General features: G+C 42.4%; 1 protein-coding gene across 17 annotated transcripts in view; it reads left to right on the forward strand.

The window, feature by feature from the left end:
- Nucleotides 1-13,158, forward strand: part of CACNA1C (calcium voltage-gated channel subunit alpha1 C) — a 450,865-nt gene that overhangs the window by 375,874 nt on the left and 61,833 nt on the right. For all 17 annotated transcript variants that reach the window (XM_084206870.1, XM_084206877.1, XM_084206868.1 and 14 more), the window contains 3 exons: nt 352-553; nt 1,046-1,204; nt 2,379-2,489. In XM_084206870.1, coding sequence (XP_084062996.1) covers nt 352-553; nt 1,046-1,204; nt 2,379-2,489 — 472 coding nt within the window. The remainder of the gene's footprint in view (nt 1-351; nt 554-1,045; nt 1,205-2,378; nt 2,490-13,158) is intronic.

Below are 13,158 nucleotides of genomic sequence, written 5' to 3' on the forward strand. Positions count from 1 at the left end.
ACAACTATTAACTCCTGGGATCCCCTCTGGGATCCCCTTTTCTCACAAAACTCAGTTCCCAATAACTCTGTTGGGACTCTCCTGTCTTTTGTTAACTGAAGAGCATGATTTTGTTCAACTATGAAGACATTTCACCCTTGAACAGGTTCAAATGTAGAATTAGTAAGAGCCAGGTCTAGGTCTTCTCCTTTGCAAGCTTTGCACTCAGATCGGTGCAAGTCTGCACATCTCTGAGCAAATTCATTTCAATACAAGTGGAAGAAAATCGCAAAGTTAAACTTTATAACATCACCTATAAGGCCTCAAGGCAGTTGCAGATTTTCTCTGCATTTGGCTCCTGTTTGCTTTCAGGTTGCTGTATAGGTCCATTGATTCCCACATGGAGGATGTGGGACCCATCTATAATCACAGGGTTGAGATCTCCATCTTCTTTATTATCTACATCATCATCATTGCTTTCTTCATGATGAACATCTTCGTTGGTTTCGTCATCGTCACATTTCAGGAACAAGGAGAACAAGAGTACAAGAACTGTGAGCTGGACAAAAACCAGGTAATTTACAACACCCTGCTGTCAACAAAGGTAGAAAATGCATTGAGAATAAGCTTTTAATAGATAAATGCATACAGAGAGGAAAATGTTAAGCTTGGCAGCAAATGCACACAGAGAGGAAAATGTTAAGCTTGCCAATAAGATAGAGCTGTAAGCTGGCTTTACTGACATCTTTTAGGAGCCAGGTAGAAAAAAAAATCTTGCTGTAAGATTTGCTCAAGGGACAATTACTTAAAAATGTTTGCTGTACCATTTGTTTCACTGAGATTAGATGAACACAACAGCAGTGTCTGCCCAAAGTAATTGCATGTAGAACTCTTTAACAGGTAGAATGTGCACATTCCCATTGTGACCTAATAGAAATTCTTCTACTAAGCTTTTTCATTTCAGAAAAAAACTTGAAAGATACTGTATTTTTAATTAGATTTGAAGGTAGCTGACCAGGCTGATATTTTGGGTTTGAGTTTTAAATGCACCCTGCCTCTCCCACAGCGCCAGTGTGTAGAGTATGCCCTGAAAGCCCGGCCTCTGCGGAGATACATCCCTAAAAACCAGTACCAGTACAAAGTTTGGTATGTGGTCAACTCCACCTATTTTGAATACCTGATGTTCGTTCTGATCCTGCTGAACACCATCTGCCTGGCCATGCAAGTAAGTGAGCAAGCAGAAAGCCTCTAGGTGATGAAGCAGTAGACTTTGTTGGGGGAAATGCACAAATGGCTGAGGTTGAGACCTACTTTCACCTTCACACCATGTGTTGAGGGAGAGGGACAAGCACATCAAAAAAAAAAACATTGTAGCCTGTTCACTTCTGATGACATGTAGTTGAAGTAAGGAATCTAATTCTCACCCTCTTCCTGCTAATATCTGACACTTTCAACAATTTAACTCCTTAAAAACAAACAAATTTCTTGGTTCTAAACAGTCCTGCAAGTACTAGAGCCTTTCAAAAAAAGTTGAAAATGTCTCAACACTGTATTTTCTCAGCCTTGCATTCAGCTGCAGCTGAATTGTTTTATCTGAAACTGCTTTGAATAAATCACCCTGTGCCAATACAAGTCATGAAAATCCATCCCAGCTCTTTGAAGTCTATTAAGTTAAGGAACTACAAATGGGGTCTTGTAACATGAACTGGAAGGTGACCTTAGAATAAGGCAGTGCAATCAGTTCAAGTATCATGATCTGGAAACAGAGGTATGAAAAGTGAGGTGGCAACACTTGCAGAGAATACTGCTTGAATTAATCAATAGAAGATGGAGAGTAACTTCATAAGATCTTAATAAAGTTAAGTGAATGGGCAGCATGATTGTAAATTTAATTCAGAATTGACAAATGCAAGACAGTGCATACTGGGATGATATGATTTGAGCTGTTCACGTACTTTGCAGAATCCTGAATTTAGTGTTATTACTTGGGGAATGGCTTGGTATCATGGACAGCTCAGTGAAACCCCTGCTCGCTGTGCAGTCACAATCAAACAAAAAAATAATCCAAGTGTGAGGGAAGGCTGAGAAAAAACACAATTGAAGATTGTATTGTAACATTTTGCAAATTTATAATGAGCCCTGAATTGGAATGATAAGTATGATTTTGATAGCCACTCCTCAAAAAGATTCTTCTAAAAAGAGGAGATCAAGAGCCAGGCGGCAAAAATGGATAGAGGCATTATGTATAAAGGGAAATAGGAATTCCCAATTGAAAAAGTGAAACATGCTGGGGTCTTCCTTAGAGAACCTTGGCATGAAGGGAGACTGGGAGGGGCCCTGTGAATTCCTGCCTGCTGGCACATCCTGTCCTCACACTCTGCTGGGATGCTATTTTTCAGCACTATGGTCAGAGCTGCATGTTCAAGGAAGCCATGAACATCCTCAACATGCTCTTCACTGGCCTCTTCACTGTGGAGATGGTCCTGAAATTGATTGCCTTCAAACCCAAGGTAGGTGCACGAGGAGTAGATTTCCCTGGCCTCTGTGTGTGTGTGCATGTGTGCGGGGCAGCTGTGAGGAGAAGGAGGAGGTGAAACTTTCTGATCTATTACCCCACCAAGAACTGAGCAGGACAGTTGCTCTCTGGATTGGAGTCTCACTTATATTTAATAACATTTTTGCTGGAGAGTAGACACACTTTAAAAAAAAAAAAAAGTAAAAAAAGGCAACACCTGCTAATAGAGATGGTTCCTAGTTTTCATTAAGTTATCACAGTGACACTCTGCTAAGGTTGTAACATGTCTTCCATTCTGAATGTTATTCTAATGCTCTCTCTCTGACTTTCCTTATATAATTTAAAAATAGCATCTCATGATTAGTCTCCTGACCCAAGCGAAGTTAATCAAGCATGACTCATTTTGAGTTATGAGCTTTGGAAAAAAATGTTTCTTCTGGGAGGGTTACATCTCAGTGATGGTTTGGATTGCTCTGGTTTTGAATTTAAGACTTCATTGATACTATTCAATACCCCAGCAGGTCCTGTCTGAAAGTGTTGTCCTGTGCATTGGGCCATGATATTATGCTAGCTTAGCTGCACTGTGGGGTATGATTAGAACCTCCAAGCTCTTCTAGTTAAGTCCTCACAGCTGCTGCAAGACAAGGACAAAGATCCTGACCTCACAGAATTACCCAAGACTTTCTTCTGGAGGGTTTAAATTCAGTGATGTGCCACAAAAAGTTGAATCCAGATACCTAAATATTGGTCCCTCGTGTAATTTCATATCTTCAGTGGTACCTTGACACATGGAGTTATGTCTTGAAGGATGCTTTGAAACATTGTGGAGATGGTCAAGATGCTCTCTGAAGCATCAGTTATGAATTGGTAAAAATGAGAATATTTATGTCTGGCAGTCATGCTTGTCCTTCATGTTAAAGTTAGGAGATGAGTGAATTTAGCTCTTCCCAGGTGTAATCTAACATCTTCCTCATCCTCACTTCAGAAACTTTGCTCTCCATTTCTACTGAATTTGGCCTTATTTTTTTCTTTTCAACTCCATGTTGACTTTATTCCCACCCAGCTTCTCTCTTTCTTCCACACTTTCTAGGACTTCTTCTTGTAATAGCCACCATTTTATTTTTCCACCAAGCCCAATATCACTTTCCTATCTTAGATGTAGTTTTCTTGGAAATTAGGAGCATCTTGGCAGTCCTGCTGAAGACTGGGTTTTGGAGGTTTTTTTTGTGAGATCTCAAACACTGTCTTGGGAAATTTAGAAGCATCATTATCTGTTTCAGCAGAGATTTTAATTTTCAGGAGAGATCTACCTTTGATTTTTGAGACTTCACCATGTCTGTTAGGAAGCAAATTTTCTGTCATTCATAAAAGTTTTATCTGCACACCATGTACCCAGAAGTGCACCTCACAGGCTTTATAACGTTCTTCTGATTTTGCAGTTCTGCTTCACAGGAGAGTCTTAAATTTCAAGAAGATGAGAATCTCAGCAGAATTTGGTTCAGAACATTTAGGGGAGAAGTTCAGCCAGGTCAAATACTGAGTTCTGTACATATACAAGGAAGGCTTTACCTGACATGGTTGCTTCCAACAGTAAGGAAATGGCATTGATGATGGTGCAAGTCCTTTCTACTTCCTGTGGTTTACTTTCCTCTGTTCAATCTCCTTTTCAAGTTTTCCTACACAAAGAAATACTAAAAAAAAATCAACTGAGGGTAAGCAAGTATCTGTGGATGGCAAAACATTGAACCAGATTTCCTAAAGTAATTGTGGAATCTTTATAGTTTGAGGATTTAGAATTAAGTTGGGGGAATCTTTAAATCAAGACAGTTTAGGAATCAATGATCTGTCTTGAGACAGGCAGTTGGAATAGACCACAGGGCCCCCCCTCAGCCCAAATTTCCATGATTCTGTAATCTCCAAACTAAATCCCCAGCTGCTAAACTATAGTAAAGTGAGAGTTTATTACAAGAATAGTAGAGTCTTAATGAAGTCTTTCGAGCTAGGACTCAGACAACAACCTCAGTGAAAGAATAGCCAGCATTAACAATAAATGTCTCAAATCCTGGTCATCCTGTGTGCCAAGGATGGTACTAAAATACCTTAATGAAAGAAACCCCAACTTTTTAAAAATTGAAGCAAAGGATTACATGGAAGAAGAACAGGACTGACCTTGTGAAAACAGCTAACACAGCAAAAAGACTTTCCTCCTGCAGCATATTCACACTGAATTATGTTAAGTACCAGTTCAGGGACTTGGGTTTGGAAACAGCAAATTCCTTGTGTAACTTGTCATTGTTATGTACAAGGATTTTGCTGCAGCCTTCATTCCCTGCTCTCCACAGAAGGCAACCCCTTCTCCCACATGACCACTGGGACTGATGTGGACCAGCACTGGCGAGCATTGTCTGCTTCTCTTCAGGCTGCACACCAGTTCTGCAGATGAACTTGCCTAGAATATGATCTGAAGTGGGAGTTTCCAGCTTGGAGAAAGGAGTTACCTCAATCTGCTGCTTGGCTAGACCTTGTGGCCAAACTACATTTGCAGATGGAAGCTGTCCCCAGGAACACCAGCTGGGAAAGTCCAAAAGCATTTCTTTGTCACCTGGGAGAACATCATTACCTATGCTCTCTAGCCAACCAAGCGCCCCCCAGCAAAGAAATGAGATGCTGAGTGTTATTAGTGTTTCCCAGATGGGGAATGGCAAGATGAAGTGCTCATCTCTGCTGCAGACAGATTTGTCTGTCATTTCCTGAGCAGTAAAACACAAACCAGCCTTTGTTTAATCTGCTTTGTCTCATTTTGAATTTTTGCCCAAACATCACTCTTTTCTGTGAGAAGAATACCCTAAAATAAAAGAGCTGTAAGCTTTATGACTGACAACAAGAAAGGAGGAAACTTGGTTAGCTGAAGGTGTTGTGTTCTAATGACAAGCCCCAGGAGAATGTGGCAGAACAGAACTGAGCACAGAATATTCAGTCTGTTTTCTCCTTTTTTTGGGTGCTTAACCCAGTCGTGGATGCAGCAGCTTAACCTTCAACTGCAGCAAGACAAGCAGGAACTGAGTTGTGGCTCTGAAGCAGCCCCCACAGAGCTCTCCTTTGCACAGCCCCTTCCTAAAGGCACCTTGGAATGAAGGGTCTGCAGCAGCAGCAACAGAGGGATGAGGCTTTCTCCATCTGCTCAAGGTGGAACCAGCTGCTGTTTATTCCTACCTTCACCAGGGAGGGTTGGAAAGGGAACTAGGACAGATCCCTGAGGTATTGGGAGCTGCTATTGTGCTGCCTTCTCAGAGGAGTCAGCCCAGGGATGTGCCCGTGTGGAACAGCTTTAGGGGAAGCCCAATCTGCAGAGTTCCTGCTGCTGCCCATGGTGTGGCATCCACGATTACAGACTCACAGATTCAGCTGGAAATGGCATCAAGATCATTCAAGATCATCAAGTGCAGCTGTTAACCTACCATTGCCAAGGTCCACTAAACACAATGCACACCAGTGCTACTGTGAATTACCTGCATAACAACAGAAAAGGTGGCAGCCTGACTGAATGGGTTTTTTTTACTGTATCCCTTTTTTATTTCTTTATTTCTATTCTGTGAGATGTCCTCCTGACTTGCTGCTCTCTGTAGTAGAGGTGAAAAAAGCAAACACAATCAGCTGCACAGATAAGGAGCAGGCTCACACATGTGCCTGTCTACAAAGAACCAGCATGGATAACTCAGCCCTGCCCCTATTTCTTGTGGTGGGAGCAAGGCTTTACTTATTGAAAGGCCAGCTGTAGGAAAAAGGAGCCAAGTCCAAGTCAGGGCTTGTCTCCTAACACTTACAGAAAATATGTGAAGGGAGTAGGAAGACAAGGTCTTTCCTAACTAAATATACAGTAACTACTGAGACTGCTTGCTCTGGTCAGCAAGTCCCTTTGAAACTTGTTCTTTTTGCTGGCCATCCCCTGTGAGCAGTGTTTTGGTTTGCTTGGTCTCCTGGAGGCTGTGGAGAACAGGGGTACATCAGCTGGAGCAGCGGCTGCTGGGGCACAGTCAGTGCATGCCAGGCTGGTACAAACTTCTGAGAACCCTGTGGGTTTGTGTGACACTTCTTTGGTGCAGAGGGTCACTTACCCCATTTTTTTTCAGGGTTAATCTAAGCAGTGTGTCAGACACAGCTCATCCATGTCTGCAGTTTTGTCAGGAGGGTGTGCTAACAGTGAGCTGGAGCAATTTGGGATGATTAGGGCTGCTGATAAAGAAAACATCCCCTGCATGCCCTGCATCTCCTTACAGAGCATTAATGTGCTGCTCTGAAGCAAAACTCTCAAATGGACCTCAGTGCTTGTTTTGGCTGATGCTCATAAACTGATTCAAGACTAGTTACTTCAAAGAGACAGACAGTCTAAAAGTAATGCTGTTGAGCCAAGGCCTTTTGCTGCTTTGTTTTTCTAATTTTACAAATTCTCCAGCCAGTCTGCTGAGCTATTTTCCAATTCCTGCATGGAGAAAGCTGCTGCTGCTGCTTCAGGCTTTTTCCAGAGAAAACTACTGAAGGGAATGAGGTGCTGTGCTGCCTGTGGTGCTCACAGCTACCACTGTTCCAGCTTCTTAGAGAAGAAATCCCCACAAGAACCAGTCCAGGAAGGGCCAGCTGCTCTACAAAACCTGCCTGGGGTTTATCTTTTCAAGTTAAAGACAGTGACTTAAAATTCCTATTCGTATGAAGCCTCACCATCTGTCAATGTACATGCTAATGTGAGGATGGATATTCCTCCAGGAATTTCAGATCTTTCCAGCTCCCTGGAATGGGCTGTTTTCCTGATGAGACACATCTACTTTTTCTTTCAGGAAACACTTCATCTGTCCCCTTATTAGCTAGGGCAGGACCACTAATCCAAGAGCTATGAATTTTCTCCTGCTGTGCCTGTCATCTCAAACTAGGGAAGACATACCCATGGAACTACTGCTATGCATAAAGTAAAGCACATGATCATATATTTTGTCAAATCTGTGTGTGGAAAGGGAATCTTGGAGATTTCCTCTGTGGAATTATGACTATCAGAGAGACTGCAGCTCACAAGTCTATTCCATTTACCAGACACTGTCAGCACCTTTCTTCCCTGGGTGTTTATGGATGTTACTTGTAAGGCAGCCTGTAACAAACGCCATCTGTCCTGCCTCACGGAGTTCCTTCAGTCCCTCATTTATCACTGCTGCTTTACTCTGCATTCCTGCCATTCTTACATGTCATTTTTGTGCAGCAGCTTGGACTTCAGCTCTTTCAAACAAGCTTCACCCTCAGCACAAGGCACACAGTCCCATGTGATCCCAGGAAGAGCTGTGACCCTCTGTGCTGTGCAAGTGCCACCCATGGTTATTTCTCAGCCTCCATGTACTGATGGATCTACACGTCCTCAGGGTTTCTTTCTCCCCTGATGCATTTGCACTTCTTTATTCCTCTTTAAGCTCCTCTCAGTCAGCGTTTATCATGCATTTGATGTACAGATATTTCTTCTAAAACCTGCAAAATGACTCATCTGTTTTTGTTCCCTTTTTACCAGCACATTTCTCATGCTTTTATGCCTATAAACAGATCTTTGAGCAGTCTCTCCTAAAGTCACACTGGCTGCTTCATACTACTCACATTCTTCTTTCTCACCAAAACCATAATCTGTTATTCCTTGGTCAGGATAGAGGCTTCAACATTTTCACAAACAGCTGAAATTTATATCCATAGAAACAATGCTGGTTAATTTTGGAAATCTAATGCTTTTTGTACTTCTTCATTCTAGTACATGTAGAAATACCTGTATATCTTAGGATGCTGGCCCGGCATCATTCATCACAGTGTTTTATTTCTCCAGCTTATACAGAGAAGGGAAAGTAAAGACATTCTGCACTGATAAAAAACATCAGGAAAACTGGTTACAACTGAGTGGTCTTTTGCTCAGAGCTGAATAACAACACTTCAGATCCATCCAACAGGAATCATATTTAGTTAAAAATCACATGCTCTGGGATGCAGTCTGGTGGCATAAATTAGTGGTTTAAGCTGTGTAAATGTGAGCCTGTGGTGCAGGCAGCTGCCTCCCTCCACGGACTGTGGCCACACGATGCTCTGTGGCCAAATGGGATGGTGGGCAAGTGGAACTCACTTTGCAGATTCCTTTGCTGGTTTTGGCAGGTCCTTAACCTTGGTAGCCACCTAATTGTTTCCTCAGCTTCAGTATCATCTTTTCTGTTTTGGAGGGGCAGCCTCTACATGTGGAGTATTTGATGATTGAGTCATGTACCCCCTGCAAAAGGAAGGTTCAGCCTCCAACCACCACCCTGGCTTTGGGTGAAAGAAATGCTTTAAAAGGCATGAGAAAGCTCAAGAGAGCTGATTATGTGTCAAAACCTGTGGGTGGGGAATAATGTACATCATTTAACAAAAAGGAAGAGTGAGCTCTGCTTGATGTTGGGTAAGGAGTAGTGAGCATGGAGAGAGCTAGGAATGATCAAGTAAGACAGTTTCTTAGCTGAAGAAAAGGAAAGAACAAAACCAGCAAGAACCAGCAGGTCTGAGAGGAAAAGAGAGAAAACCCAAGTCCTTGGAGGAAGAAAAGCCATACACATAAAGAAGAGTGGGAGAAGATAAAATATCCTTAAAGGCAGAAAAAAAAAGGATAAATTTAAGACCTTGAAATAGTAAACTATTAATAAAATGGAGGAAGAAGTGATTGGGCAAAAAGTGATGCAAGGAAAAGGAAAACAGAAACAGGACTGAAAGAAAAAGTAAACATAGGAAAGGATTTTTAGAAAATTAAAAACGGAATTAAAACCCATACCTTTTAAGCCAATGAGCATCTTTTTGTGCTTCTAAAGTTCCCTGGCAGGAATCCCAGGTCTCCATGTTCAAGCACATTAGAACCTCAGCCACAGAGCCTCCCTGTGTCCTGTCTCATCAGAATAGGCTGCAGTAGAAATTGGGTGCAGTATGTTTCCCTGCTTCTGGGGATTAAACTCAGCCCTGTTTCAAAATGCATCATCAGGTTACCCCAGAAAGTCCTTCCTTTTTCACCCCCAATTTTGTTGTGGTGAAGTCTGAATGTCTTGTATGTTCCTCTGGATCTTCTATACCACCAGTAGCCCAGGTGGAATTAATGTCAGCTGCTCCAGTGAGCCCAGCAGCTGCCATACACCCAGAGATCCCTGAAGTCTTTGTCATGCCCAGATGAAGATACCAGTGACTGCATTTTGTGTGAAGTCAGCCTGAGAGTCTCAAGGAATTGCTGAATCAGCCTTGAGGGTTTTGGAAATAAACTAGAAAAAGGGAAAAAATAAATCTTCTCCCTTCATTAATCACTCCTCTGCTTTCTCTTCCCTGTGATTACCTGTCTGCCAGGATTCCCATGCATTTTGCACACTATACACATCATGCAGAGACTTGAGCATATTGTCTTTCATGTCCACAGGTCTGGAAGGAAGAAGGAGCCTCTTTTCTAAGCCTTTCTGAAAAAATAAATACTAGAACTACTGTATGTCAGAGCAGCATGTTTAGGTGACTTTGGTGGGAAGAAATACTTGGGATAATTATTCTGGACATGGATGACCAGGTGATCCCAGTCCTTTATGCACATCAGTGGGTTGGCACAGTCAGCTACTAGACTTGCTCCTGGAATCTGCTTGCTTGACAGAATTTCTAGCTGCCCATATGTCCAGGAAAAGAGAGGCCAAGGGAGAAAGTGAGCCTCTTGCAGCCCAGTCTGTGCCACAGCATTCTCCCAGCAGTTCAGTACTGGGGCTTTCTCACTGACCATGGAAGACACCTCTAGCCAAGAGCCAAAGCTTGGATCCCAGGTACTTAATTGAAACTAGTCAGGAGAGAGTGCTGCCAACTTGTTACAAGGCAGTGAAATCTGAAAAAGAGGAACTACAGGAGCACTACTCCTAGTGCTTTAGACTGCTGGCCCATCAAGTAGAGCCTTGAATAATAAATCTTCCAGTTAATACAGAGAAAGGAATTTGCAGCAGAATGCTCAGGGATGAGGTTGATTTAGCTGCAGTTTCTACAAATGAGGAGTTAGCTAGCAAATAGCTGCCTTCTCTATCATGGGAAAGCACAGGGAATCCTCTTTGATGGCTTCTAGATTTCACTGAGCTCCTCACCAGTTCCCAAGTGTGTGTGGGAGAGGAAATCTGGCCCTTCCAAACACTTTAAAGGAGAAGAAAGTAGTGCCAGACTAAAGTTGTTCTATTGTGCATATGCTCATATTCTGAGATGGCATAGGCGTGACTGAGCCTAAACAAGTCATGCAGTGTGAAAAACACTTGGTAGGTGAATGTAACAGAAGAAACAAGATGGATGATGAGAAATGAAACTTTCACCCCAAATCCTAGCTCATAACTCTACTTGAATCTGGGTCAGGAAGCATCAAAGCCTTCCTTGTCAGCACTGGTTGACATCCTGTATAAAGTGGCTCTTTCCCATTTCATTGCAGAAAATAAATATATCTGGCACAAAGAGACGAGCAGAGTGCACCTTATTTGGTTCCTTTGTTGTTGCCCTTAAGAAAGAGGCCAACAACAAAATAGTATCCAGAACAAACTTCCCTCTTCAGGAAAAGAACTTGTCCTTTCATATTGTGGTGGAAACAGTTGGTGAGGGACAAAAAGGCTGTTTGATCTGCGGCTCCCTGTGTTAGATCTGTTGTTTAAATGCAGGATGTTCTCCTTCCTGGAGGACAAGGCCAGCAATTTTCTGCAAATAGATCCTCTAATTACTATAGAGAATGTGTGAAATCTCTAGCAAGGATCAGCCAGAGCTGTTCAATCCTCCAGCTTTCTGAAGGATCAGTGGAGAATTCAGTAGGCAGAAAAGGCTGTTAAAGGAGCTGTGTAAGAGCTTCAAGTACAGAGGACCTTTTCCCTCACAGCAAACATACCCAGAGAATTTGCATATTGCTGCAACATTATGACAGATGTATTTTCAGTCTGGCACTTGGGGGTTTTAATGTCGTTATAAATGATCAGAAATAATTATATGACTGCACAATGCAACAGTGTGGGAAGCACTGTATTAGCTATTGCACTTAATTATTTAATACAGAAAATTATCCACATGATGTTAAAAGCCCAGTGGGATGGTGAACCAGGGCCTCACTCACAGCAACATCAACAGCAGCAGCAACAGCCTGGAAAGGGAACAGTGCCAGGGAAAAGCTACAGACAAAAATCCCAGCCCTCTGTCACTTCCTGTGAGGTTGTTTTAAAGGGTCCAAAGCTCTCAGAGATGTGAATCTTCCTGTAAGAATGGTTCCAGATAACAGCCTGTGATACAGCACCCATTAAGAACCATTTGACATGTCAGAAAGTGATATTTCCACTGGCAAATGGTCACCTGGCTGACATCTAAGAGAGGTGATCTCCCTTCTCTCATGCATCTGGCTTTTGGAGACCTTGGAAACTTTAGTTTTCTTTGTTTCTGCTTCCCCAAGAGTCGAATGAGAATAATCATCCTCTTTTGGCAAGTTATGATTGATGGATTACATAAAAATAAGTATTATTTTACTACCTACTCTAATCCATATAAAATTAAGGCTTTTATGAAAATGGAGTAACTTAAGAAACTATATCAAAACCAACAGCTCATACCCACTGTGCTGTTTCTGGAACATTGTGCCTTTCTGCCCCTCAGCAGCCAGGTCAGAGCAGTCCACAGCCTCCTCCCATGCTTCACACAGAGAGAGGGAAGCTGTTCCAAGTCCAGCCCCATATTCAGAATGCTCCTTCACCCACTGCTTGCTCCTGTCTCATCTTCCCACATCTTGAAGTGACTCTTCACTCTGAGAGATGTGGCACTTCTGTTCCTGTAGCCTGAGTTTTCCCTCTTTTGAATCATTCTTGCCTGGGCTGGGATGTCAGTCCTACTTTTGGAGACAGACTATCTCAAACAGTAAAACCCATCCTATAGCTCTTTTCATAGGGCTGTTTCATATTGCTGGGTTGGTTTATTGCCTTCAGGAGTTATTTACTGGTCCTCATCAAGACATGCTGCTCCTACACCTTCCAAAGTCTTTGAGCACTTGCAGCTTCTTCCAGATGGAATTTGACAGCAAAGTTCTCATGGAATGCCCTTTGTGATAAAAGATCTACTCACCCCTCACATTCATTTTTCAGTCTTTCTGGTAAAACTGGCACTGATTTTGTTTCTCTTTGCTGAGAACAAGTCTGGTTTCTGGCTGCAGGGCAGTAATTGTTAACTGACTGCTATGAGCTTACTGCTCATGAGAAAAAGAGCCTGACTCCTCATGGGGTATTGCTGTGTCACAAAATACCTGTGGGAAGGTCAAGAATGTTTATCTGATTTTCTAGGTGGACAGTAAAATTTATAAGAGAGCTTTCAGCAATTCTGCCACCATTTTCATGCATTTCTATCAGGAGGCCTTAGTCATTATTGTTCAGAGGCATTACTCACCCTTCCTTCAAAGGTACTTAAGAGCAATCCAGGCCAAAAATTACATCAGGATCAGCTAGTTGAATCATCTGGTTTCAGCATGCTTTACTGGTATAGTTTCCTCAGGCCTTCTCAGCATATTGCCTAGAAATAGACTCCTTGCTATGTCTAAGAGATGCTTTCACAATAAATGCTTCCACCTTGCCTTTGTCATGCTTCTTTCCCAATCTTTGGAGGACCTG

Source organism: Fringilla coelebs (genome assembly GCF_963513975.1).
Source record: "Fringilla coelebs genome assembly, chromosome: 5".
NCBI lineage: Eukaryota > Metazoa > Chordata > Aves > Passeriformes > Fringillidae > Fringilla > Fringilla coelebs.